The sequence below is a fragment of the Mustela erminea genome, chromosome 10 (genome assembly GCF_009829155.1).
Source record: "Mustela erminea isolate mMusErm1 chromosome 10, mMusErm1.Pri, whole genome shotgun sequence".
NCBI lineage: Eukaryota > Metazoa > Chordata > Mammalia > Carnivora > Mustelidae > Mustela > Mustela erminea.
Window position 1 is genome coordinate 21,658,316 of NC_045623.1, and position 27,911 is coordinate 21,686,226.

General features: G+C 34.4%; 2 protein-coding genes across 4 annotated transcripts in view; both read right to left on the minus strand.

Annotated features, from left to right (window-relative positions):
• The window catches only part of LOC116600577 (pancreatic alpha-amylase), a 78,474-nt gene extending 76,471 nt beyond the window's left edge, over positions 1 to 2,003 (minus strand). Inside the window, exon 1 of the mRNA XM_032360653.1 lies at positions 1,914 to 2,003. Coding sequence (XP_032216544.1) covers positions 1,914 to 1,921 — 8 coding nt within the window. The 5' untranslated portion in view covers positions 1,922 to 2,003. The remainder of the gene's footprint in view (positions 1 to 1,913) is intronic.
• RNPC3 (RNA binding region (RNP1, RRM) containing 3) lies at positions 1,863 to 27,865 on the minus strand. Of its 3 annotated transcripts, XR_004289715.1 has the most exons (16): positions 27,300 to 27,865; positions 25,808 to 25,855; positions 21,341 to 21,459; positions 20,667 to 20,750; positions 19,942 to 20,053; positions 18,812 to 18,880; positions 17,134 to 17,276; positions 13,279 to 13,404; positions 12,121 to 12,269; positions 8,960 to 9,121; positions 7,633 to 7,727; positions 7,484 to 7,542; positions 5,467 to 5,599; positions 4,508 to 4,579; positions 2,765 to 3,475; positions 1,946 to 1,988 (listed from the first exon to the last, which is right to left on the minus strand). XR_004289715.1 is itself a non-coding variant. In XM_032360655.1 (15 exons), the coding sequence occupies exons 1-14, from the start codon at positions 27,492 to 27,494 to the stop codon at positions 4,520 to 4,522; spliced, it is 1,554 nt and encodes a 517-aa protein (XP_032216546.1). In that variant the 5' UTR covers positions 27,495 to 27,865; the 3' UTR covers positions 1,863 to 1,988; positions 4,508 to 4,519. The 3 variants fall into 3 exon arrangements, 2 of the variants coding, with proteins under 2 accessions (XP_032216546.1, XP_032216545.1); XM_032360655.1 differs by lacking the exon at positions 2,765 to 3,475 and having other exon boundaries at positions 1,863 to 1,988; XM_032360654.1 differs by lacking the exon at positions 1,946 to 1,988 and having other exon boundaries at positions 2,654 to 3,475.
• Between the last annotated feature and the right edge of the window lie 46 nt (positions 27,866 to 27,911).

The window sequence follows — 27,911 nt, forward strand, 5'->3', positions numbered from 1 at the left end:
TTTAATTCATCTCTTTCCATGACCCTGTTTTCACTCAACTACCATGTTTAGATCCTAGAACTTACAGTCACTAATTACTGTATTCTCTATGCCTTTGTCAACTTATTACTTTATTCGGTTATTTCAACCTCCCAAACTTCTACTTCCCACCTCTAGTAAATAACTCAACGTATCTTCAATCATACTGTAATCTATAATTGATCATACCACTTTCCTATTATTTCTCAACCTTCATTTTCTCACTTTGCTCTTTACCCAGATCTCTGTCTTTTCTTTATAATCATTCCCTTGAATATACCAACACCTTTTCCTTTCTCCCACTTTGTTGTATTCATCTAGGAAAATCCCAACTTTCATTAAATTCAACTCTTGTCTACTTAGTGATAGCACTAAGGCTAAACATAATTGAAAATACAGAATCATTTGACTAGTCTCATTTAAATTAACAGACTTCAACTGACCTCCTTAAGTACTGTCTAGCCATCTTTCCAATAATCTATTCACTCTGCCACTTCCCGAAGTGTCTATTTTATACCTTTTTTCTTTCCTCAATCCAATACTCTTTCCCTCTGTGACCTTGCTTCCTATTTCACCAAAAAAATATAATACAACTTTTACATGCTCCTCCTATATATCTAGCAAACTACAAATATCTGGACCTTCATAATCTACCTTTCTCCCACTGCTATTATGTTTACACGTCCATCTTTAAAACTAACTTCATTTGTATACTGTATTTATAGCTCCTCCTTCTCCCTCCTGCATCATATTTGTCTTTTCCTCTGCTGGATTAGTCCTACTGGATTAATCCACACAAACCTGCTGTATCTTCAATCTTTATAAAACAAAACAAAACAAAAAACCTTGCTACTACATCCCCCTGCATTAACAGTCCATTTCTCCATCCCTCTAAGAGCAAGACTCTCCAACAGAGTTGTTCAAAATTCTCACTATATTAACTTCTTCTCAACAATTCTCTTTAATACCTCTTCTCATTTCTTCCATTCATCCAATCAGTTTGTCAAGAGGAAATCTGTCAAGAACAGATCTGCTACATTTCACCACCCCTTCCTATCTGAGATACCTTTATTTGGCTTCTACCTCTTCTTCATATACCTGACATCTAAAACTGAGCATGTCCTAGGGTTCACTTCTCCATACTTCTAAATTCTATCACTAAAATTCCCATTTTCCTTACTTTTACAATGCTTTGAGGAAAAAGCTGTGATTCACAACAACATTCCAACAAAGACCAAGTCTTTGGGCATTGATTCTGGTGAAGTTATTATTATATACTCACAGGACAGTATTAATAAGAATTAAATATATCAGTTTCCTTAACACATAGATGAAGGTAATTTCACTAAGATAACAGATTCTGTAAGGGAAACATTTACAACCTTAGGTGATAATCTGATCGATTTGGGGGCACCAAAATAAAACACTAAATTAGGGCAAGATACAAATTCCCTCAAGCAGGGGAAATCTCCCACTACTTAAAAACAACAACAACAACAAAAACAAAAAACCAACAATAAAAAAACAACAAAATTCATAGCCAGACAAATATAACCACTCCTAAAATAATTATAAGAAGTAAGAAGTAATATTACTATAAAAAAGCATGTTTAAGTGAATTGGTATGCAGGTAAGAGTGAAAAAAGGGCAGTATCTATAATCATAAAAGAAAATTTCTGTTGTAAAATTTACCTTCAAAATTTTGTGCAATTATCAAACTACACTTTCCAAATGTGATAAACATAAAAAAAAAATAAGAACATTATTTTATTGGAAAGAAAATAATTTATTATATATGAGGAAGAGGATTAAAATACATGTAATATATCTCCAATAAACTGATTTAAATGCATATAGATTTAATTTTTAAATATACTTTAAAAGCTGTTACGCACAGTTCCATAATCCAGGTGTCACTTTCTTTTCCTTAAAGTTGGAAAGCAGTTGGAAGACATGGAATCAAAAGGAACCTAAAACACCATAAGAGTTCATTAAAAATAATTATGATTATAAAGCAGTTTATTGATAAGTTTTAAAATAACTAAAAGCTAACATGTTTATATTTAGAAAATTAGTGAATCATGTCAGTACTAAAAATTTTTAATTGTCTAAATAAACAGCTTATACAGAAACTGATTAACATTAAAAAAAACATTTTAATTGTCTCTATAAAAACCAGCAATTTAAATATCTATAAATTTTTATACTCTTGAGTGATTAAAATTATTAACAGAATTTTTATTGTGTTCCTAGTACTAGCAATAGCAGGATTTGCAAGAAATGCAGACGCTCCAATTCTTGATTTTCCTACACAGAGAAGGTTGGATGGCTAGGTTGTAGTAAGCATCTAACCATTTTAATCTAATAAACTAGTATCCAAACTGGTCAGCCCTTGGAACTACTAAAGACACCTTTTCAAATTAGATTCTTGGTCCCATTCTGAGAAATTCTGATTTATTAGTTTCAGGAGAGAGTCCAGCAATCTCTGAATGTAAAAATCCTTCCTCAATAGTTCTCAACCTGGGTCACACTTAGGAGGTTTGAAATACTCCAGTATCTATGCTGTACGCCAGACCAATTAATCAAAATGGGGAGAAACTCAGGTACATTTTAGCCTTTTCTTCCCTTCATCAGATTTTTTTAAGTTTCCCAGGTGATTCCAACCATGGCCAAGATTAAGAACCACTGTTTTGGGTAATTATGGTCCTCAGCCAGTCTGGAAACCACTGTTACTACACATACCTACCAGATTTTTTTTTTTTCCACTTAATGTGCTACCCTGAGTCAGTATTGTATCTTCTTCCCTCTGTTCCTCTTTTCTCATTCCTTTTGTTTTGTTTAGAAAAAGAGGGGAAAAAAATACTTCTACTTGCTCTCTGTTTCAAAGGAAATATCAATAATAAAACCTCAGAAGTGAAGTCTGTTACTCTTACTTGGAATTTACAAAGAAATTCAGTTATTTTAATTTCCAATATATATACTTTTTTAAAGAAAAAATCCTTTCCCCAAACCAATTTTAACAATACATTATATAGAACACCTAAACCAGATATATCATAAAACAGAAAGCATATGTTATTAAACAGGTTTAGGAAATACATAAATATAAGAAACAAGACTAAATTCTGTGTTGAAGCAGATGCATACATTCTCCAAGTAAATAAGTTGACCTGATTCACTAACTTTCTCTGGAAAAATTGCATAACCTCAAGAACAGCATAGAAAATTCAGCAACAGATCTAAAAAACATGTAAGTGATTTGTCCAGTCAACATTGCTAATTTTAGAAATATCTCATTGGATAAATTATAAAAAATTATTGCTTAATCTGAATCAATGAGTAGGGGAGGGACAAAACATTTCTAGGAAAAACAGAAAACACTGCCCCAAAAAGGATACAACAAGAAAGGATACACTTTGTATGACAGTAATACAGCAGTATTTACGCAGGAATGCTTCTAAAGAAGAACAGCAGAAGGCAGTTTAATTTTTTTTCTCAGTTTTCACACACTAGATTTATAAATAAATGATTTTTTTTAAACACACACTGAAAACTGTTAATTTTTTAACCGTTCCACTAAGGTATTTGTAAGAATTCTGACTATACCAGTATAGGTATCTCACAAAATTCAAATATTTAAGGCATTTTTCAAAAGAAATAAACATTAAGCAAAATTCTTCCTTAGTTATGTGATTTTTTTTTAGCTTAACACCATTAAAGTTGACTGAGTTACTTCATGTTCTTCCAAATATAAAGATAAAAAGATTTAAAATAAAACAAAAAATGTTTCCACTCAAGTGCCTTAAATCAAACAGTAACACAAACTTTGAAGTTTAAAATGGTTAATTCTATCTTTTTTAACCATTAAATTACTTAAGAATACATTAAAATTACTTGTTTGAAAAGCAAAAGATTTCATTCCACAAAAAAAATGTAAATATTTCTGTGACATATGAAATTAGTAATGCGAATTCAGAGGTCCTGTTAAGAGTGACCAACATGTCTTGGCTTGGTGGACACTTTCCCAGCATCAGCACAGGAAAACTGGCATGACTGACTACACAAGGTTCCTACTCCAGACCTACTGAATCAGATACTCTGGGTGAGGGTGAACAGAAGCCTAGGTAACAGTTTTATCAGCCCTTCAGGTCACTGTAATATATGTTAAAGTTTAAGAACCACTGCTTTCCTGTAGGTTGAACAAGTTCTAAGACAAAGACATATTCCCCTCATAAATCCATTCTCCAAACTTAATTTTATATACAGATAGACTTTAGTCTGTAGTTAAAATTTTGAAATTTATTGGGAATTAGCTGCATAGTGACACAAAGAGAGTGATAGAGACTTGGATGGATAGATGGATCAAATGATTAAGTATCCTTTAAAAAACCTTAGGAGATACCTGAATTATAAAAAAGCAGGCTTTTATATTTCCTTTATTTTATCTCAAGAAAGTCTTGTTCTTTCATTATGTTATATCCACACTTACCTCCATTAATTTTTAACACTTCCTTTTTCCTTCTTTAGAGTCTTGTTTTGGTCTAGCAGATCGAGCAAACTGCTAATATTCAAAAATTAAGGTTCTTTCACGAACAGGACAGTTATTTTCTCTAAATAATTATTAAGAACTACCTAATGTAAAATAGGAGTAGTTTTTAAAATCTGTCTCTTACACTTGTCTTCCTACTCTCAGCCATTTGTCAAAAAAAATTTTTCTTGAGTGCCTCCTACCTACTACCCATGATTTGCTAAAGTAAAAAAATGTACCTTTACTTCATATTTTTTTACAGCTGGACCCGGACTCCATCTATCCCACTGATTTCTATTTTGCAAACTATATTAACTACTAAAGGCAGAATGTTTAACCAATGATATATTTTGGTCATTAAAATTTTCAAATAGATATATGAAATATACTATAATAAAACATAAAACAAAACTACAATGAATCATATCTTTTTTAATGACTCCAAGTGTATTTGTAGATATTGTAGTGTTTTAGGCTTAGCCTAAAAATGTGCTTCTGAGTATATAAATGAAATGTTAAGACATGGCTAAATTTTAATACCTTCATGCCACTGAGGTTCCTTTATTTACACCCATGTGACCCAGTTAAGTATGTTTATAACTAATCTCAAGCCAGAATACCAATTGTTCAGTTTTCTAAAGGGTAACTTAGAAATTGGTTTCAAGAAGGACCTGGGTGGCTAAGTTAAGTGTCTGTCTTAGACTCAGGTCATGATCCCAGAGTCCTGGAATCAAGCCCCGCATTGGGCTACCTGCTCAGCAGAGAGCCTGCTTCTCCCTCTCCCTCTGCTGCCACCCTAGTTCTGTTTGTGCTTTCTCTCTATCCCAAATAAATAAGTAACATCTTTAAAAAAAAATTAGTTTCACATACCCTTCTACTAAAAAACACAGTGTCTTTGGAACAGATTATTTAAAGGATACAACCACCATAGGTTTTCCGAAAAGAACATATCCATTAGCTTCCTTTAAAGCTTTTGCTGCTGCTTTTTCATTTGGAAGTCCAATGAAAGCTTGTCCTTTCATGCGACCTTCTTTCATCAAACGAATATCAAACCTAGAAGTGAAGAAGAAAAAAGAGATTTTGATTTTAAGAGTATCAAACAATTCTAATCACAGGAAAATGTGTTGAACATTTAAGATGTTTGCTATTTCAGAGTAAAAATGACAATACTGTCTGATTAGAACATTACTCAGACTTTCTGGAGTTATGTTTTGTATACTGTTCTAAAATTGATTCTAAGTAAGTCTGATAATGAGCTTATACCTATCCTTCAAAACTATGTTGTGTATTTATATAATTTAAAAATTATAATACTAAAAACTATAAAAGCAAACTTAAATTTTTACTTCATATTTCAATGTTTAAAATATTTCATAGAGCCAACTCAATATTACCCACCCAAGAGACAAAAAGCAACTACATAATGAGAATAGGAAGGCTGAGAGGAACCAAAGAAAAGTAACACAGAACATCAGCGTAGGAAATGACCTTATTTATCATCTAGTCAAAATCATCATTGTACAGAAGTCTACAGAGAGTGACTTCTTCAGTCATAAAGATAGCTAAAATTAGAGCAAAAACACAAACTAGATTTTTTTATTCCAAATGTAATGTTCTATTATTCCATAACATATTCATTTTTCAATACTTTTGGGAAAATGATATCCAAAAATCAGAAAAACCAGACCATAATTTACAACTAAAGTACTTCCTACAATCAAAATAGTCTATACAGAGCATTAAAAAATGCAGCAATTTTTAAAATTCACACTAGTCCCAAGAAAAACAATTTATTTATGATTTTGATGTACATACAGCTTTCTCCACATATAGAATTATTTTCCCCCTCAAATTCTAACTGCAGCAATACTAAAAATAGAAGAAATGGATGTATACAAATACCTATGTAAATGAAACATTTCATACATTTTTTTTTCTGTTTCTTATAATCATGATTCAAAGGTAGCAACAAGAAAAAGGACCAGTACTTTGCAAAAGTAGCAAAAGAAACTTTTAGTATACTGCTAAGAAAAGAGATCTGCTACTACTGAGTATAAACAGGCCAGATAAGACTTAAAAATACTAAAATAAAACTTAGTTCCAGTTAGTCCTTCATTTTACCTCCAACTCAAAGTCTATCTCTTTAACTTTTCTACTTTTCCCTATTTCTAACTTATATGGCTGAGGGTCTTTTATACTTTGCAGCCAACTAATTATGGCAATTTAAAGAATGAAATCCTAACTCTAAACATTAGCTTTTATATCGTTTACAAATCATATCCCTCTCTTTTCCTCTCACAAAATTGGGAGCCTTGGTTAATGAAGACCAATTAAAAGAAGGGAAGTTACTTCCAAGGTTAAGAATCTGAAAAATTTTGCCAGACTACTATATATATTCCTGAATAGATCATTAATGCAGTAGTTTTCAAAGTATAGTCTTTGGACCAGCAGCTTTGGCATCATCCATGAGCTTTTTAGAAATACAAATTATAGGCCCTACGTCAACCTAGATGGATCCAGGAAATGGTTTTACTAAGCTCTTCGGGTGATTCTTATGTAGGTTAAAGTTTGAGACCCACTGCTTCTGAACTGGGCATTAAGGCTGGAATTTATGCTCTTTGTATAAATAAAGTTTTACTGGAACTCAGACATAAGTATTAGTCTATTATTTATGCCTGACTTCATGTTACAAAAATAGAACTGAGGAGCTCCGACAGACACTGTATGGCTTATAATAAAATAAAAATATAAAATGTTTACTACCTGTCCATTTATGAAGAATTCTGCTGACTAATGCTTTAGATATCTAAAAGTTATGCAACAGATAAGAGCAATTTTTTCCTGTAATTGTTATCTGTAAAGGGAAAGTGCTGGGATTAAATAAAGGGCTAATTTGTAACAGATAAAAACAAAACATTATTTGAGAGTATGACTCACATTATCCGTTGTGTTTCTGATGAAAAGTCAACATATCTCCCAAAAATAAATTTAAGGTCCTAGAATTTTAATAAGAAAAAGACAAGTAAGAAGGTTCAGGGGGAAAAAAGAAGTAAAGTAATACAGTCAATTGACAAATTTCAATTTACCTTTTCTTGAACATGTTTAGCTAAATTCTTTACATAAATTCTACAGTTTGGTTCACCCGGTTCGTAACTTCTGAAAACTGAGAGTGTTTCCATTTCTTATTTAAAAGCAAAAAAAAGGAGGACACACATTAGGATATTTTCATTAATTTTCTCAAAGAAAAACTGTAAGAACATCCAAATACAAGTGTTAAATAGAACAAGCATTATGAAAATTTCAAAACCATAACCATTAACAGCAATGTTATTAATAAATATACTCATTAAAAATCTGTATTGATAATATGAAAATAAACTTAAAAATTTCAGGTCACCTAGAATAACTAAAATTTGTTCAATAAAATATCTACTATTGAAACTCCTTTACGATAAAATAACCTTATTAAAAAAAATAAAGCAAATAAATGTTATCATCTTGCTTAAAGTTAATTTCCCAAACCACCAGATACCAACACAGTCAAATGTAAGAAACCTAATTTCATACAAACTGTGGCTTCTAAATCCCTATACCACTACTTGTAGTATCAATAATCAGTTCCTGACAACAGATGTTCTATGTAAAAATGCTAGTTGGAAGTTTATTTCCCATTATCATGGGAAATACTATAAAATGTTATGAGACAATCTAAAACCCCTGATTTCCTAAAATGTACTAAAACAGAAAAAATTCTTTTAAGAAGTAAAGAAACTATCATGTTGGATATAAAATCTTAAACACAGATCTTCAATTACCAAATAATTGAAACTGTTTTTTTTTTTTTAAAACAACTGCTTTGCATGTTTCTCAAACACAGAACTGTAATGCTACATCCACCGTATTTGGAATACAAAATTCCAGACCATAGGCCACTTGATTTTTTAAAAGATTACATATAAAAAGTTTTAGGAATGAAAACAAAAATATTTTTTCCAATCACAGATAGACTGAAAACACTTTATCGAGACACATTTTCCTCCCTAAAAAATATGGGGAGGAAAACCAAAAGCAGGGTGCCTGGGTGGCTCAGTCATTAAGCATCTGCCTTCAGCTCAGGTCATGATCCTAGGGTCTTGGGATGAAGCCTCACATCTGCTCTGCAGGGAGGCTGCTTCTTCCCCTACCATTCCCCCTGCTTGTGTTTCCTCTCTCGCTATCTCTCTCTCTATCAAATAAATAAACAAAATCTTCACCAAAAAAAAAAAAAAAAAAAAAAAAAAGCAGTGATTAAAAACCTTATTTGTAAAGAGGTTTTGAAATGTATGCCTTAATTAGGTAAAGAACATGAAGAGATTTGTTGTTTCTGATGCATCAGAGAAATGGAATAAGCATCGGTCTATTTCATGAAATTACCTTCTCTAGAAATTCTGCCTTTTTCCAACTCCCTTCTAGAAATACATTCTGATGGCATTTCATCACAGTCCTCTTTACTCTCTTCTGTGATGTTCAAATTAGGTTTCGGGAAGATTTTTCCAAATCCTACATTGGGTGCATCACCTTCAGCAGCCGGTAAATCTAAAAGTTAACATTAACATCAGCCATTAAAAATCCCCTCCCTTCAAAACAGGTCTTGTTTTCCATTTTTAGTCTTTAAAATATCTTTTGGCACTGAAATTCTTCAGTGTTTTTCTCAATGCTTTAGAACCGAGTAGACAAACTTTCTCTGTAAAGGTTTAAATAGCAAGTATTTTAAGCTTTGCAGGCCATATGATTTCTGTCATGGCTATTAAAACTATGCCACCGTATTATGAAAACAGCCAGACAATAGCTAAACAGCCAAATGGTTGCTTTGTGGTGCTACTCATAGGCCCTGCAAGGTGGAAAGAAAATGAATTCATTTTCAATGTATTTAGTCTGAGATACCAGAGGGACACCTCAAAAAGATAAAGTGTATTGAGCAAGATAGGCAGAATGTGCACGCATATGTGTGTGTGTGTGAGGGGGTCAATGATAAGTATTATGTTTAACCTGTCCACTTTGAACTATTACTAATTATATGAAAGAAATTTGTAGCAAAGGCATTCATTCTGTAATGGAACGTGGTCACTCAACATTATTTATACAATGGATTTGAAGACCTCATAGTGCTACACCAGAATATAATTAAACAGCCTTCAATCTTCAGTCTTATCAAAGATGATTAAAAGATTAAGATCAGCACAAATCCTGAGATCGTAAAACAAATGGAGGTTTGAGGATACCAAAAAACCTTCATCAATCCTTTTCCCACCCTCCCACCAAAAAGAAACCAATTTTACTCCTGGATCCTGTAAGGAATAAAGAAAAACAAGTATTGGAGCGCCTGGGTGGCTCAGTGGGTTAAAGCCTCTGCCTTCGGCTCAGGTCATGATCCCAGGGTCCTGGGATCGAGCCCCACATCGGGCTCTCTGCTCCGCGGGGAGCCTGCTTCCTCCTCTCTCTCACTCTCTGCCTGCCTCTCTGCCTACTTGTGATCTCTGTCTGTCAAATAAATAAATAAAATTAAAAAAAAAAAAAAAGAAAAAGAAAAACAAGTATTCACACTTTAAAAATTACTCAAGTAGGAAAATTCAAAAACACTGCAAATTTTTAATTTTAGCAATATAATGGATTTCATTTATAAAATATGAATTTTAGCTTCAGCAAAAATTAAACTGGCACAGTAAGGGTAAGGTTAAATATTCACTAGAAAAATTCTAGTCATTCTACCAAAAAAACAAAAAACCAAAAAGCTATGCAAATGATGCAAAGAACATGCTAAACTTAAGATTATAAAATCTCTTCATCATGTTGAAAAACATATACAAATAGATCTCCTGTGGCCTGGAAGTATCAATAAGAGAAAAACTCAAGTCCACTTCTACTGTTACTTCAATATTACTACCAGACAGGAATGTCATGGTAGGGCTGTCACCATCTCATAGTGGTCTACACCCTTAAGTAAATTAAGTTTAAAAAAGTAAAATTAGTGTGTAGGTGACTAACATGAAATAAGAAACAAAAATATACAAAAAGAAAAATATAAATATTGAAACAAACAAAAAAGGAGCTATCCATGCCCTACCTATATTCATTTATTCAGCAAACAATAATAGCTAATATTTAGACATATGCACCATGCCCAGCATTTTACTTGGATCATCTTGTTTGTTTCTCACAGCCAGTGTTTATCAGCTGCTCTTCTGTGATAGGCACTGTGCTCTGAAGCAGGGGTTCTGCACATGCTACCCCTCTGGTAGAGATTATGACCCAATGGCTAACCCAAACCCACCCCTAATGGTGGCAGGCCAAGACAAGAGTACAGATGGAGGCCTCATACCATACACTGAAATACTGTAAAGTTACAAATCAAGTTTAACTGTTAAATAAAATATGTTCTATTCTCCTTAATAATAATAGGGAAGCTATCTGAAAAGGCAATATCTTCGCATTAACCTTGAAAAAGAAGGATTAAAATCAGTTTTTCTACTCACTACATTTCCAACACTTACTGGAACTCTAACTGCATAGTCACACAAATGCTCAAAGATATATATGCAAAAATATATGTGCCAGTAGTTTCTCAGATAGTAAAAAAACAATCAACTTCTACCAACAAAGCATGATTACAGATTGATTTAACTGTACTATGTAGTATTATGCAATCATAAAAAAAGCTACGTGTTTTTATGTTGAAATGTTAAGCTACTCCCTCTCTTTAAACTCCTAAAAATCAGAGACCACATTTAACTTGTTCTTTAGTGCCTAGCATAGAGCCTGCTATACTGTATGCTTTCAATAAGTCAATATTAAGTCAATGGCAAACACTACATAAAACATTATGCCCATTTAAAACAAGAGGAGAAAATGTGTTTACACATGTACAGAATAAGGTCCAGAAGAATAGCTATATTCTAAATTATTAACAATGGTGGTGAGACAGAGGACAGTGGGGTTTGAGGTGGTAAAACTTCTTAAATTTTTTATACTATATGCTTTTTGTTACCTTTTCTGTAAGTTTGTATTATTTATGAAATTAACAAAGGAATTTCACCATAGTATCAAATTAATGCCTAAAATTAACAGAACAAATATCTGCAATTTTAATAAATTATCTTTAAAGCTAAGAACAGTACCTTAGTAATTAATCTCCAATGTCTTTTGGATAAAAAAGAAAATTTACATAAAATCTACAATACACACAATAGTCACAATTTATTTCCTCATCTAGAATACAAATGTACTAATAAAATCACAGAACATCACATCTAACATGAAAAAATAAATCACTAGCAGAACTGCTTCATTGTATTTTTAGTGTAAATATCAGCAAAAACCAGACTCAATTTTCACCCTAAAATTCATTACTAGCAAAAGGCAACAGTGATGGTTTCATCATTAAGCATTAATTTTAGTTATATGAAAAAGTTCAATATGGATAATATTCCACAATATTAAGGAAGATTAACTGCAAATTTTAAAAATTTAATTCTAATACAAAAAGAAGAATGAGAAGAATTTTTACACAGCATATTAGAGAACTAGAATATGCTTACCATAATTTTGTTCTTCACAATTTTGTTCTTTTTCTGGATCTTTCTTAAATGTAGACGGCATGTCAGTAGATATATGAAATTCAATTTTCTTACTACCTACAGGTTGTGGTTGGTCAAATACATCCGAAGGTAACAGAACTGGATGTAAGCTGTTTATAAATAGTGACAGCATTACTTTCCAACTGCAAATAAAATCCTAAGTAAAGCATTATTCCTATTTACCTTAAATTAACACTGACAAAGCACTCATTAGACCACAGGCATTGCACAATATAACTTATATTTAATACTTCAATAAACCCTAATAAATTTTCAATACAGATACTATTAAATTACTACTTAAACAAGGAGACTGAGATTAAGGAGTATCACTCACTAAATGACAGAAACAATACTTGAGGACTATTGATTTCAAACTTAAGGAAATTTACCAATATACAAAGACATTCTTCTATGTTTAATATAAGTATTTTTATGTACTATATTCTACATTACTATATAACATAGCTATACTATCCAACGGAATTGCCACTAGCCACATTTGTCCTAATGAGCACATGAAAATACTGATGTCCAAATTAAAATATATAAAATACACACTGCTATGACAACTTTGTACAAAAAAAGTGACACATCAATAATTCTTTGTATTAATTATATGCTGGAATAATATTTTGGATATAATGGGTTAAATAAAATATATTATCAAAATTAATTTCATCAGCTTTTTAATCCTTTACTGTGGCTACTGGAAAACTGAATTTGGTTTATGTTATTTAATTTTTCAGGGCTGCAATAGGTATTAAAAGCATGGGACTGTGGTATCAAGACATATATAGGTAAGAAAAACACATACTTAATGTGAAATTAAAAAAAACACAGATTAAGGATTTATTCCTTCAAAATGGAAAAAAAGATTTCTAACAAACTCCTTTCTCAATTTATGAAGTTAATTACAAGTTCAAGGGAAACTTACACTGTAGAATAGCTAAATGAAACTGCAAATAACATTGATTTTATGTGATTAATATATTAAAATATATAGAGTTCCATGGCAGACAGGTAAGTAAAATGTCTGTCATAATTGTTTATAAATGACATGAGTTAAGCATGTAGACAAAGTACACAGGAAACTCTTATTTCATAAAACAAAATTACCTGTGCGGAGCAGATGGAGGTGTTTTCAACATATCCTTTATTTTTCGTTTTTTTCTCACATGGTGCTGCTTTACTGTTTTTGGCCTTTTGGGCTGAAGATTTGCTAGTTCCATTAGTTTAGTCATTCTACATTATGAAAAGGGGAAGTAAAAACAAGAAATTCTTCATGCAGAAGCACATAATATGAACTATAAATATAAATTATACATGTTGTATTACAAATTATGATTTATAGCAGAATTATAGTTTCTAAGCCATCAATTAAAATAATTTACAATAAGCTCAAGTTCTGAGTTTTCTAGGCCAACTTTCATCTTTTTTTTTTTTTTTTTTAAGATTTTATTTATTTATTTGTCAGAGAGAGTGAGCACAGGCAGACAGAGAGGCAGGCAGAGGCAGAGGGAGAAGCAGGCTCTCTGCTGAGCAAGGAGCCCCATGTAGGACTTGATCCCAGGACGCTGGGATCATGACCTGAGCTGAAGGCAGCCGCTTAACCAACTGAGCCACCCAGGCGTCCCCAACTTTCATCTTTAAAGGGACTGGGAATTTATTTAATTTCAATTTATCTTTTTTTTTTTTAAGATTTATTTGATACAGAGAGAGAGAGAGTGTGTGTGTGTGTGCGCACATACACAAGCAGAGGGAGGGGCAACGGGAGAGGGAGAGAGAGAATCTTAAGCATGCTCCCTGCTGATTGTGGAGACTGACTCAGGGCTATCTCACAACCTGAGACCATGCATGACAGGAGCATAAATCAAGAGTCAGATGCTACTGAGCCACCCAGGTTCCCCTCAATTTATCTTTTAAAGATATGTTTTATTATGAAAATTATTAGTTGTCTAAATAAAAAGGTTGTATTTGATGCCAGAAAGTTGAACAGGATACCGTAATACAACCTATGTAACTTTACTGCCTTTCTTGACTTATAGTCAAAAGACCTTACAAATACAGTGTAATTAATTTTGATTCTTATTCTAATTAGAGTCTAAACTGAAGTTATTTTAAAGCATTTTCGTAACTGTTGCATATGAATCCTTATAGGAACAGGATAACTTAGAACAAAGTTTCAATACTATACTTTGAAGCAGCTTTTTATAAGTAACTATCAATGTGTGATAATTGATACACTGTACCCAGTTTATCTTCATTAAGAGTGTAAAATTTCAAATAGGTCCTGTCTAGGCATTTTTGTTATCTTCCTAGAATCAAACACAGTGTTCCTACAGAGCACAAGCTCAAAACCACTAGTCATAACTCTATTTCTACAGTTACATTTGTGAAATTTAAAGGCAAAATAAAAAGGGAGAATGTGGTTAAAATAAGCTTTAAACCAGGTGAGGAAAAATGTAAACCTACGAATGTGGTTAAAATAAGCTTTAAACTAAGTTACGAAAAAGACCACATGCTATACATTTGTAAAGCTTCTTAACAACCAATGTTTGCCAAAAATTTTATGAATAAATCCAGTTATACAAACATGTTTCTATTCATAAATTGCTCATCCAGAATATACTAAGCCTCTCAACATTGCCAGGCATAAATTAGATAATCAATAAATATTTGCTGAATAAATAGTATGGTTTTGTTTTATTTTACGTTTCCATAAGATAGTAGAAAAGCATGAAACCAGAGATTGTTTCTTGGAAAAACTTTACTCTCATTACTCAAGATGAATTACTTGCTGAGCTCTTCACTATATCCCTAAATGGAAACCTACATAAACAAAACAACAAAAAAAGGTTTTGGCCAGTCTGCATAAAGCATTCCTGAAACTGCTATCACTATTTTTATAAAGAAAGTAAAATTTACAGAAGTTATGTAATGAACCCAAGGCAACACTTTATACTGTTCTTTCTTTATCAACAAGTTAAAGTTATAGTCTATCAAGAACTGCCAGACTTCCTAAATGTCTCTATTCAAGACACTCTATTCACCTCATTTTTGTAATTTTGGCTCCATCTACATTTTTATTTTAACTCTTTCTCTAGAAAGAATGCATACTGAGCAACTACTTAAGGTAACATTGACTCAATAATAGTCATATTATTGCTGATTATTTGTAAATATTGCTTGGATTCTCTGCTTGGGTTTTGATTCATGTCAACCACTCCTGTGTCTGACTTCTCTACATAGTTACCTAAGATTCTTAACATTCGGGGTGCCCAGCTGGCTCAACTGGTGGAGGATGTGACTCCTGACCTTGGGGTTGTGAATTTGAGACCCACACTGGATATAACAATTACTTAAAAATTAGAAAAAAACCTTAAAAAAAAAAAAAAAAAGATTCTTATCATATGCCGATAGTGGACTTCCAGGTTGGGGGTTGTCAAATTATAGCCCTAGGAGCAAAGTCAGCCAGCTGCCTCTTTCTGTGAACAGAAAGTTTTGCTGGAACACAGTCATATCCACTCATTTAGGCATTGTCTGTGACTGCTTTCCTACTACAACAGAACTCTAGCCCTATACAGAAAATATTTACATATTCCTGTTCTAGGCTATGTGTGGATAATACACCTTAACATTATTAACAACTTACTACTTCTCACCAGAATCTTTAAATAAAATACATGTAAGGTGTCAAGAACAACCAACAACAACAAAAAAATTCCTCTGCATTAGTTACTATGAACTATTTTATATAAAATCCCACAGAAATGCTCTGGAAATTTATTCTGAGGTGAATAAAATTCAGGGGAATAGCTGAAAAAATATGAATACAATCTATTCTTATTCTTGTTATTTAAGATACTTAAGTTTTATAAAGTCTTCACAAACAATTAGTGAATAATGAATCAATGCCCCTACCAGAAAGTCAGGATACGGTTCCTATAAGCCTGTGCTCTAACATTTCACCAACTGATCAACACACACCTTTTTTCCTGTGTGTTTTTGTTTAAGGACATCTTATTTTATAAACTGCTGATTCACTAACATTGAATTCACAAAGACTATAACTCAAGCTTGAACAAGACTTATCTAACATGTTTTCTCCATTAGGCACATCACAGCTTTCTTGATTTTGGAAACATCAGATGGTACCTCAATGCTACCCTTGTGGACCACTTTAAACAGCAAAATCACCAGGGTACCTGGGTGGCTCAGTAGATTAAGACTCTGTCTTTGGCTCAGGTCATGATCTCAGGGTCCTTGGATGGATGGATCAAGCCCTGCACCTGGCTCTCTGCTCAGCAGGGAGCCTGCTTCCCCCTCCCCCTCTGCCTGCCTCTCTGCCTACTTGTGATCTCTGTCAAATAAATAAATAAATCTAAACAAACAAACAAACAAACCAGCAAATTCACCAACAAAAAGCATAAAAAATGTGAAAGGCTTGGTATCAAATAGACCACAAAAAGGATACTTGCTTACGGTATTGGAGCTGACATAAGAAGACTGCATGTCACTCTGTTCTACCTCATCTAGGAATGTGCACATCAAGCGACTCAAATTTTTCACCATTCTGTGCATGCCCACATTAGCAAAAGACCATAAAAAACACTAAGTATTGTTTGGGGTGTTACAAACAAATTTTAGTATGTGGACAATTCTTAAATACGTAATCCACAAATAATGAGGATCAAATGCACTTTATAATACCATAATAATCAATCTAAAAAATTACTTATGATCCAAGAATTTTTTCCTTAGGTCTGGATATACATTCTTAAATCTTAATCTATACCTATTACAATATGCTTGAGGGGTGGGGGGGGGGTTGGGAGAAATTTTAATGACCCCAAATTATGGAAGAATTATAAGTTCTTATAATTCTTCTAAGGTAAAATTTAAGAAGAGCATAAGAATCTCTCTCATATTCTGTTCCTGAAATCGAAACAAATATTATTTGATATTGCAAACCTCTGTCGGTCTTCATCATCACTACTCTCATATTCTGATTCTATACTTGATAATTCCTCATCCTCATCTGGCAAAGGAGGTTCCTCTGGTGGCTGAGGAGATGCAGGTGGAAGAGGTGCATGTAATGGCATATAATCTTCATACTAATTAAGAGAAAAACAGTAATCATATGGTAATCTATGATATTTATAGAACAGAAAAACCATCTTCATTCAGATACTCTATTCTCATCTCTCTCCCTCATGACACATTCAACCCATAGTGAGAGAACACCTGCTACAGAAGATTGCTATTTGATTACAAACTTGTTTCCTCTTCCTTGGCACCTAGCTGGAGTAAATTTCCAAACCTCCTTTATAGCTGGATTTAACCATGTAAATGAGTTTTAACCAACAGAATGCTAGCATAAAAAAAAAAAAATTCCATCCATAATCCTCTCTTCCTTCCTGATCTGCAGGATGTATGGTAATGGCTTTATTATTCTGGGATATGCACAGAGTGAAAACAAGTTAGGTCTTCTGAATGACTAAATAGAATGGAAAGTCATATGCCCTACTTTTGGAATGGAGTTGACATGCACAAGAAATAACTTATGCTGGGTTAAGTGACTAAGATTCGAGTTTTATGTTAATAGCAGCCTAAACTTAACAGATATTCCTGTAATGTACCAGATATTGAAGTGTTGGGATTGCAAAGAAAAATAGTGACGCTAGTAGTACATACATCAGAAAAAGCAGTCAATATGCAATACATAACAGAAAAGCAAATTCTGCTTAAATGTTAGGACTCAAAATAATTTCTCATTGCTATTATCTAGACAATTACCAGGTACTATAACAAAATAGTAACTAGAATAGTTCAGTAGCAGACACAGACTACTATCTAAATTACAGATATATTTTCATAGTAAATTCTGAATAGAAGTTATTAGCAATCTTTCTTCTCTTCTGCAAATGATGCTCTCTATATGCAATAAAACAAGAACAACAGAAATTTTACATAATTAAGTTGTCAAATGCAATTATTTTATAAAATGGAAGAGCATTGTGGGTCAAAGGACTGAACACTGGTAGAAATGAGAGCCTCTATTACCAAAAGCATCTTTTTCATATTCTAGCATTCTCCACTTAACTACCATTAGTATGTTAACTTTATACTTGTCCCTTATTTTCAATGCACATTAGAGGTTAGTGACTCAGTATTTGTGAAGGTTGGCCTCAACAATCCCATCTCCGGAAGAGAAGTTGTGAATCTTCAAAAAAAAAAAAAAAAAAAAAAATCATTTTTTTTCAAAGACTTGTTTATTGAGACATCTTGGGTAAGTGTCTGCTTTCGACTTAGGGGGTATGATCCCAGGGTCCTGGGATCAAGTCTTGCATCAGGCTCCTTGCTCAGTAGGAAGCCTGCTCTGTCCCTCTGCCTACCGCTCCCCGTACTTGTGCTCTCCCTATCTAGCTCTCTCTGACAAATAAACAAAATCTAAAAAAAAAAAAAAAATAAGATTTATTTATTTATGGGCGGGGGCCAGAGGGAGAGGGAGTCTTAAAACAAGACTCCACATTGAGCACAGAGTCCAATGAAGGACTTGATCCCATGACGCTGAGATCACGATAGCAACTCAACCAACTGCACCACCCAGGTGCCCCATAAATCTTTACAATTTTAAGATATTTCTTACCATGGGAGGGCGTGCAGTAATTGGTCCAAAAGGTGTGGGTAAATTCATTTTATTCATAAGATGAAGAACCTGAAAGCAACAAAACATTGAAAATTGCATAGTAAAATGATAATTCAACTCACATATTTTATGTACTTTAAAACTCTGCTATAACTATACTCCTGATTTGGCGCAAAAGCTGGCTACGTCTTGCTTTATCCCAGAATGGGGCTGTTACCAGTCACTGATGTATCTCAGAAGATTACCCTTTCTAAAATGCTTGTCAATTATATAAATACTTATTCTCATTAAAAATACCATGTTCTTGCAATGTAAATGCTATCAAATGTTATCTTTCTTCCAACTACTATGGAATTAAATAAGAAGCTTATTAAAGAAAATAAATATCATCTATAGTTTGTACTTCAAAGTATTTTGTACTGTGAATACTTTCAAGCATTGCTAAGGTGTTCACTATGTTTTTTCCTTTAAGAAAGAATCTCCACATTAAAGGTGTATGATCAAGTAACAAAAATTACCATACACTTCCCAAATTATCTTATGTTTATCAGTATTAATATTAAACATGTTAACAAGTTTTAAGCCACGGTTTATAAAAACCTTTACTCGAATGTAGTAATATTTCATTACCTTTTGCAATGGACTTAACTTCCAACCAGATACACATAGTAAACCCTAACCAGGGTTTAGGTATAAGGAGGCAGGGTCTTTGAGAAGTAATTAGGTCACAAGGGTAGACACCCATGAATATGAGATTAGTGTTCCTTATAAAAGAGACCCCAAAGAGCTCTCTCCTTTTTTCAGCTAGGTGAAGATACAAAGAGAAAACAGCCATTTGCAACCCTGGAGAGGGCCCTTACCAGAACTCAACCTTGCTGTCACCCTAATCTCACAGTTTCAATCTCCAGCACTGTAAGAAATAATTTTCTGTTGCTTATAAACCACCTAGTCTATGGTACTTAGTTAGGCCAGCCCAAACTGAGAAGATACCTTTAAATAATTGTAATACCATTACCTGTTAGAATTAGTCTGATTAATGCTATTATGAAAAGTAAAGAAATTAGCATGAAAAATAACTTATCAAGTTATTCAAGCATTTACTTTGGGAAATTAAGTTTCATTCTACTTACCTGTACATAGAACTTAGGCACACTTGCCAAAGCATTTACTATGTTTGCTAGGATTGTGCTTGAAGGTGGTGGGTACATATACTTGAGGCATGAATTCAGAGGGAAAGTCAGCCTAAAAAAATATTTAAAATGCTTATCATGTTTTAGTAAGTTTCATATCAATAACATTTTTACGTAATCTGATGAAGTACATAATTGTTCAAATAATTCAGCACTTTTAGATTTACCTTGTTCCTTATAATCCCAAATAAGTACATTTAAGAAAAAAATAGCTTTGAAGTCCCTGAGTAGCTCTGTTGGTTGAGTGTCTGCCTTTGGCTCAGGAAATGATCTCAGGGTCCTGGGATCAAGCCCCTACCCCCACCATTGGGCCACTGGGCTCCCTGTTTAGCAGGGATTCTGCTTCTCCCTCTCCCTGTCCCCCACATCCCCCCCATGCTTGTGAGCACACACACTCTCAAATATGTAAAATATTTTAAAAAGAGAAAAAAAAATTGCTTTCTGATTGAACTAAAGAAAAATAAGGTATTTCTTACCAGAGCTTGTTTTATAGCTCTTAACATTTTAATGGACCCAAATTCAGTGACAGACTCTAACACCTCATCATCTTTAACCAACATACTGATTGACATAATAATGTATCCTTTAAAGTATCTTATCGCAATACACACACACACTCAGAACAACAAAGCAAAAAGCAACAAACACAAACAAAAAACACTAACCCATGGTTTGGTGCAATTCCATTTTCTATGGTTAAACAACCAAGTTCTTTCTTTTCTTTATCATCTTCCACAGGGTCATCACATCTATAAAATACAGAATACAAGTTAACCTTATCTTTAGAAATAGAGTAAAAAATTGAGGGTTTGTTAAAACTCAGACTGCTAGGCCTTATATTCCCCTTTCCATCCCCAAATTTCAATTTCAACAGGACTAGGGTAAAGCCCAAGAATCTGTATTCCAATCAAGATCCTACATGATGCCATTGGCCCAGGGACACTCTGAGAATCACCAGTATAAGGCAAATTTGTAAAGTTTTTGTAACTACGAAGAGTTACTGCTGGGAACCAAATACCAGTCTTTGATTTCAAAGGGCATGCCTATCCATGACACCCTGCTTTCTGTAATACAACAAGGATTTTATACTAGTTATATTCCTCCACTTAAAGCTGAATACTTTTCACTCCACCCTCTTCCCACTTCACACTGATTACTTAATATTAAATCAATACTCAGACTCCTAATGCATAATTAGGAACAAAAAGAAATATACTGTACTAATTTCAATCGAGACATGTATCATTTATTATGTTTAATTATTTACCTGCTAGTCTGAAAACAACAATACAATTGATTAAAAAACACTTTAAAATGTTAGGAAAACCTAACTACATACCTTTTCTTTTTTTCAGTGTCTGAAGGGGGACATGGAGAATGAACTCGATCTTGCTCCTTTGCAAACTCAACAACTAAAGTATGACCTAAAAGTTTCAGCTGATGTAGTCTTGTCAATGCCTTCAGTTGGAAAAATAAGAGTAAAATATTTTATAACTGCATCAAAAGTTGTTTGTTAGGGAACATTTCCAAATAGTTTTACATGATCTTTGTGAATGCTGTTATATTTCCCTGGCTATTTTTTACCCATTTCCAATTTCAGGGTGCTTAGCCTTTGTCATTTACTAAAGGACTGCTTCCTACCACTCAGTAAAAGCAACATCTGGTTAAATCAAAATCTCCCTATAACTAGGCAGCTGAAAATGGTTAGAAAAACAGACATAATCAGTCTGGACTCACTTTAAACTCATGACCACAACCACAAATTTGGAGATGAAACCTAAATGATGCCACACTTAACCACATTTTTAGTTAATTTTTTTCTACTAATCTCTAAGCTATTATTTTGTATTTTTTCCTTGTTCCTCAGCCTCACAACATTCCTTTCCCATTCTTCTAGCCTAGGACTTTGCTTCCTACTTTGGGAAAACTGAAACAATCAGATGAGAACTTCAGATTCCCACCCTAATGCCTATCTACAAGCTAATGAATCCACATCATCAACCTACTGTTATAAAGTATTAATTATCCACATTTTCATTTAAATCCAGTTACTTGTCTTGTATACTAAATCCCACCCTCTCATCCACCCATCAACTCTCTTCTACTCTGTTTGGGGAATGTTCTTAACTACATTACTAATTTTCTGACCTGTACTGATTCATCCATATTAGCACACAAATATGCTTCTATTTCTCCCACCCTACTCTGTTCTTATTCATCTATTGACCCCATTTTGCTCACTTCCCTCTTTAATTACAGTTGCAGTAAAACTCCTTAAGGATTATTTATCTAAACCAGGGCGCCTGGGTGGCTAAGTCAGTCAAGCAGCTAGCTGTCTTTGGCTCAGGTCATGTTTCCAGGGTCCTGGGCTCAAGCCACACATTGGTCTCCCTGCTAGATGCGTAGCCTGCTTCTCCCTCTCCACTGTTTGCCCTCTCTCACGCACATTTTCTCTCGATCTCAAATTTTAAAAATCTTAAAAAAATTTCTTTTTCTAAGCCCTCTACCTAAAATCCCTCTCCTCCCATCTAGTCTCCAACTCACAGACAACAAATTCTGTACTGCCAAGCCAATGGTCTATTTTCAGTCTTCATTTTTATTCCATTTAACACAGTTGATCACTTCCTCCTTGATGCATGTTCTTCATTTGATGTTAAAACATCATACTTTCCTGCAGTTTTCTTCCTAGCTCACTGGTTTCTACTCCTTAATCTCTTGGCTTTTGCCTTTTCAAACTCTAAATGTTGGCATACTCCAGGGTTCTATTATTGGTCCTCTTTCTAGCTACTATCTTAGTGATCTAATCACCATCCTAAATTTAAATCCCAATGCTGTGCTAATTCCCCACTTCTTAACTTCAGCCCAAACCTGGTCCAAAGTTCAAGAAACCATATCCAAACTACCAGACAGCTCTCCTAAGTGTCTAACAAACATTTCAAAATTGACATTTCAGAAATTGGACCACTGATATTCTATCCTCATCCCCCCAAATGTTTTTTATGTGGAGGCTTTCACATTCAGTTGATGGTAATCCCATTCTTCCACTTACTCATATCAAAAATATTGGAAACATACATAAGACTTCTTTCCCATATTGCATACCCAAGCCATCAAGAAATTGTTTGCTTCTACCTTCAAAATATATCCAGAATCTAATCACTTCTTACTAACGTGGTCCAAACACCTATCATCTCTGACCTAAATTACCACCATAACCTTTTTAGAGATTTCCCTATTTCTACTCTTCCTGCCTCCCATCTCTTCTCAACACATCCTTTTAAAGATATAAATTAGATTGTTACTGCTTTGCTCAAAATATTCTAGTACCTTCCCATTTTACTCAAATGTAAAATGTAAAATCCAGGATCTTTAGAGTACCTACATGATATGGCATCTATTACTTCTCTGACTTCAAATTCTAATTTCATCCTCCTCATTCCGTCTGCTTCAGTCATTCTAGTTTACTTGAACAGGCATTCTCCAATACTAGTGCCCTTATTCCAGTCATTAATCAGACTAGAATGTACTTTATCCACATATTCCCTTAGCTAATTTCACTTTTCAAATTATTAAATATGACCCTTAACTGCAACTTAACCATCCCCATCTCGCACTCTTTTTTTTTTCAAAGATTTTTTTTTTTTTTAATTTATTTATTTGTCAGACAGAGAGCGAGCGAGAGCGAGTACAGGCAGACAGAGTGGAAGGCAGAGTCAGAGGGAGAAGCAGGCTCCCTGCCGAGCGAGCAAGGAGCCCGATGTGGGACTCGATCCCAGGACGCTGGGATCATGACCTGAGCCGAAGGCAGCTGCTTAACCAACTGAGCCACCCAGGCGTCCTCCCATCTCGCACTCTTGATTGTACTGCTCTTTTTCCTTTTTATTCCATAGCATTTACATTTTCTAAAATATTAAACAATTAAGTTTATTATTTATAATCTGCCTCCCCTTTTGAGAATATGAGCCCCAATGAGGACATAAATTTTTATTTCCTTTTTTGTAAATATTTTATTCACCGATTTATCCCAAGACCTAAAGCAGCATCTACCACACTGTAAGCATTTAAAATTTTTTAATAAATAGACCTATAAACCTTATTTAGGACTACAGTTTTATTTTACCATCTTTATGCATCCTTGTTTGTTTCATTTTAAAATGTTTCAATAACATTATTATTATTTCAATAACAAGTCCCTAAATCAATTCTAGACTTCTTCACTACCAGTGAACCTTTGATTGTCTGAAATACAGGGCATCTGAGCTCAACTGCTTCAACTTTCTTATTGGCAAAATGGGTACCAAACCTATTCTCTTCAAGGATATACAGTTTTTCACTTTTAATGTTAACTAATTTACCCATCTTGCCCAGCTACTTACTTTATTCTTAAAGATTTCTCTACCCTTGTTTTTTAAAAATCTATCAGTCATGTGCACCGTAACCTAAAAGCCATACTAATGCTATTATCTTCTCATTACTTCTCTACTACAAACATTTCCCAAAGACAATGACTGGCACCACATCCTCTTCTCTAAGTTAATGTCGACCATAAAACAACGTGGGTTTCATTACCATATTTTATTTATAATATCTGATGCCATATTTACAAGAATTTCTTCTGGAAAAAAAAATCCTATAATGTTAAAAAATACATACAATGTGAAAGTCTTCTATAATCCCACCTTGACAGAAAGACATTTATTAACAATTTGGTGTACAGCTTTGCCACAGTTTTTTCCTATCCATAAACATAGGTACTATTGGATTTCCAAAAATCCATTACATCTCATACATAATGTCTGCCAACTTTATTCATGTACTCTATCAAGGCTACATTCCTTACTAATATATATTGGTTTGACCATCATTCTTTGAGAGTAGTACAGGCTACCGATATACTATAATATAAGCTGTCCCTTCCCTTTATTGTTGAGAATTTGGGTGATTTCTATTGTTTCATAATAAAAAATCCTTTACTGATCAGGCTATTCATTCCTCATTTTGTGTCATCACAGTACCTCATCTTCTTAAAACTCTCTTCTCTTTGCAATGATGAAAATTTCTTTTCTAGTTCAACTTTCTTTTTAACTTCTCCCTCCCATTCTCCTTTCCTGGCTTGTCTTCCTTTGGGCAACCATATCCATTCACCTGATTCAAGAAACTCCATTTTTGACCCTGTCTTTAGAATCATATTTTCAACTGTATTAAAAATATTTCCAGGGTGCCTGAGTGGCTCAGTTGGTTAAGCATCTGACTTCAGCTCAGGTCATAATCTCAGGATACTAGGATTGAGTCTCATATAGGATTCCCATGCAGCAGGGAGTCTGCTTCTCCCTCCTGATGCTCTGCCTCTCTCTCAAATAAAAAATCTTAAAAAAAAAAAAAAAAATTCCAGGGGCACCTGGGTGGCTCAGTGGGTTAAATCCCCTGCCTTTGGCTCAGGTCATGATTGCAGGGTCCTGGGATCGAGCCCCACATCAGGCTCTCTGTTCAGAAGGGAGCCTCCCTGCTCCCTGCTGAACCCTCCCCCCACTCTCTGCCTAACTCTCTGCTCACCTGTGATCTCTGTCTGTCAAATAAATAAAATCTTTAAAAAAAAAAAATTTTTCCATAGAAACAGCTCAACTCTTCAAAGTTAATATGTAACATTTGAATTAATTATCTACCTTTCCCAACATCCTTTGACTCCTGCCCTTAATGTCAGGTAATGTAATAACCCAATACCTCAGTCCAAAGTCTTTTTAACAAAAATTAGTTAACAGGAAATTGCTGATGACTTTATTAGTTAAAAAAAAAAAAAAAGTCATACCTTTATAGCTGCTTTTTCATTAGGGAAAGTAGCAAAAGCTGTATGTTTCTGAAAAAGAATTAAGGTACAAATTACTTCTGTTGCAATATCTGGTTTTCCTAAGTCTGACTATAACAGCTGACAGTTATTTCACAAATAAATAAAGTCATGGAAAAGGATGGAAAATCAAGACTGTGGTTCTAAATCTTTCTTGTATCAGAGTTCCTTGAGATGATAGCTATATAGCCTTTTATATAAAGGTGTACACACACACACAGGATGCTTTCTTTATATACTTTCAAATAGTTCAAGAGACCAGAAGTTTAAAACCCCTACTCTACCAAAGGACAACCCTTAAACAAAATATCTTAAATTTATAATACAGATTTTCCCTCTATACAGCCAAATACAAAGTTTAAAAATGTTTAGCACAGAAAACCATTCCTCAAGTGCATGGTGCCTTTCTCTTTTACCCCTGCAATAAGAGTTCAGTGGGGGAAGTCTATTTTAAAATATAAACTGTAAACAGTTTAAAGACCATCAGGGAAGAAAAAAGAAAGGTAACTCAAAGGTAAATGAATCATTACAACGGGTAATGTTATCATTCTTAACAGCGCTTATTAAAACATTTACAAGTTGCTTGAGTATTTATATCACACATTCTAGTTTTGTCTAATCTAATCCAAAATGACATAAGAGTACATAGACTATTTGTATTTTCTGGTGTACCTGACACATTGATCAAAATTGGGTCAGTCTTCTCAATACGTCTCAACCCTGTTTGCATATTAGAATCACGTGAGGAGACTAAAACCACTGACATTTGGCGGAATCACAGACCCAGACCATCTTGCAGAAACTTCACATCACCATCACTATTTTAACGGAGAGAAATCCATCTAAAACATCTTCAGGTATAAAAGCAAATGAAGTAACTGTAAATTACTGTGCAGAAACTTTTTTTCCTGTGTAGAAACCTTTAATAGTCTTAGAATATTATTCCAACGGATTCCGTCGGAAAATTTTCAGAATTTTTTCCTAAAAATTCCCGTAGAAATTCTGTAACTGCTTTACTGAACTTACTTCTGTACTTTCTCCTCTGTTTTAATGAATGTCTTAACAGTGGCTTATAAATGATCCAATATTTTTAAAAAGTCCTTTGTACCTCATATCTGAGAGTACTCTGCGTCTAAAAGAAATGCTCCCAAATTCAGAGGAGTTTTGAGATTCTCAAGATGGGTGAGAAAAGGGGCAGAAGCGATTTTCCATTCTTCTCCCTTGACTTTTTCACTGCTTTTTTCTACAGCGCAGTGACTAACACAGGCTCAAGGAATTTAAAACTTCACTTGGTACGCAAGGTATTTTGACATAAAAGAGAGAAGACAGGGAAGACCCCACTACACAAGCTCATTTTCCCACTCTATTCTACTTCCTTCTGTCAAAGCTTCCCCCCGACCCCCTCAGTCACTAGCCCAGGGCCTTCCCCGGCGGCTTGGGACGGGCGCGCCCTTACCAGTCGTCCCTTATCTGACAGGACCCGCACCGACTGCGCCCCGAAATACTTCAGCAAGTCTTCTTTCTCTTCGGCGGTCAGTTCGGCTGGCAGGTGCCTCACTAAAAGGGTTCGGTCGCCCCGCGGTGGGGAGAGTGAGGCAGAGCTCTGGCATCCCCTTGACATCGGCGGCAGGGACTGCTCGGGGGCCGCCATTTCCAGAAACCGCAACACGGAAGGCGAAAAACGAGCACGCCGTGAAAATCCTCTAATCCACAGAAGCTGAAGAGAAGAGTCTGTTTCCGCCTCGCGCTAAGGATTCTGGAAACAAGGAAGTACCGCGATAGATGGTCCCTTTCTCGCGAGATTTGCGCTCCCGCGGCTGACTGGTCTGCGGAGGCCGGTTCTTTAAACTGGAGGATTAGGTTCTACACCGGTGGGAGAGCGAAGTGGTTTTGAATTCCAGGCAGCTGCTGAAGGTACTAAAGACAAATATTTGCCATGGAGAAGCGCGAGGATTTAAAAATTTGATAAGGGGACTCGGCCGCGTGAAGGAAAAGGATGGAAGCCCAAGGACAGGAAAGAACGACGACTGCGCTTGTGCGAGCAGGAAGCGAGTCTGGGCGTGGCGCC

What these genes read in the sequence shown, in the direction of transcription:
- RNPC3 (XM_032360655.1), bottom strand. Translation starts at nt 27,494, where the DNA reads ATGGCGGCCCCCGAGCAGTCCCTGCCGCCGATGTCAAGGGGATGCCAG. An exon ending in GGAATTGCACCAAACCATGG is followed by an intron (nt 20,054 to 20,666) that starts GTTAGTGTTTTT and finishes ATATTTTTTTAG; the next exon opens with GCTGACTTTCCCTCTGAATT. An exon ending in TTACTGCACGCCCTCCCATG is followed by an intron (nt 17,277 to 18,811) that starts GTAAGAAATATC and finishes TCTCTTAATTAG; the next exon opens with TATGAAGATTATATGCCATT.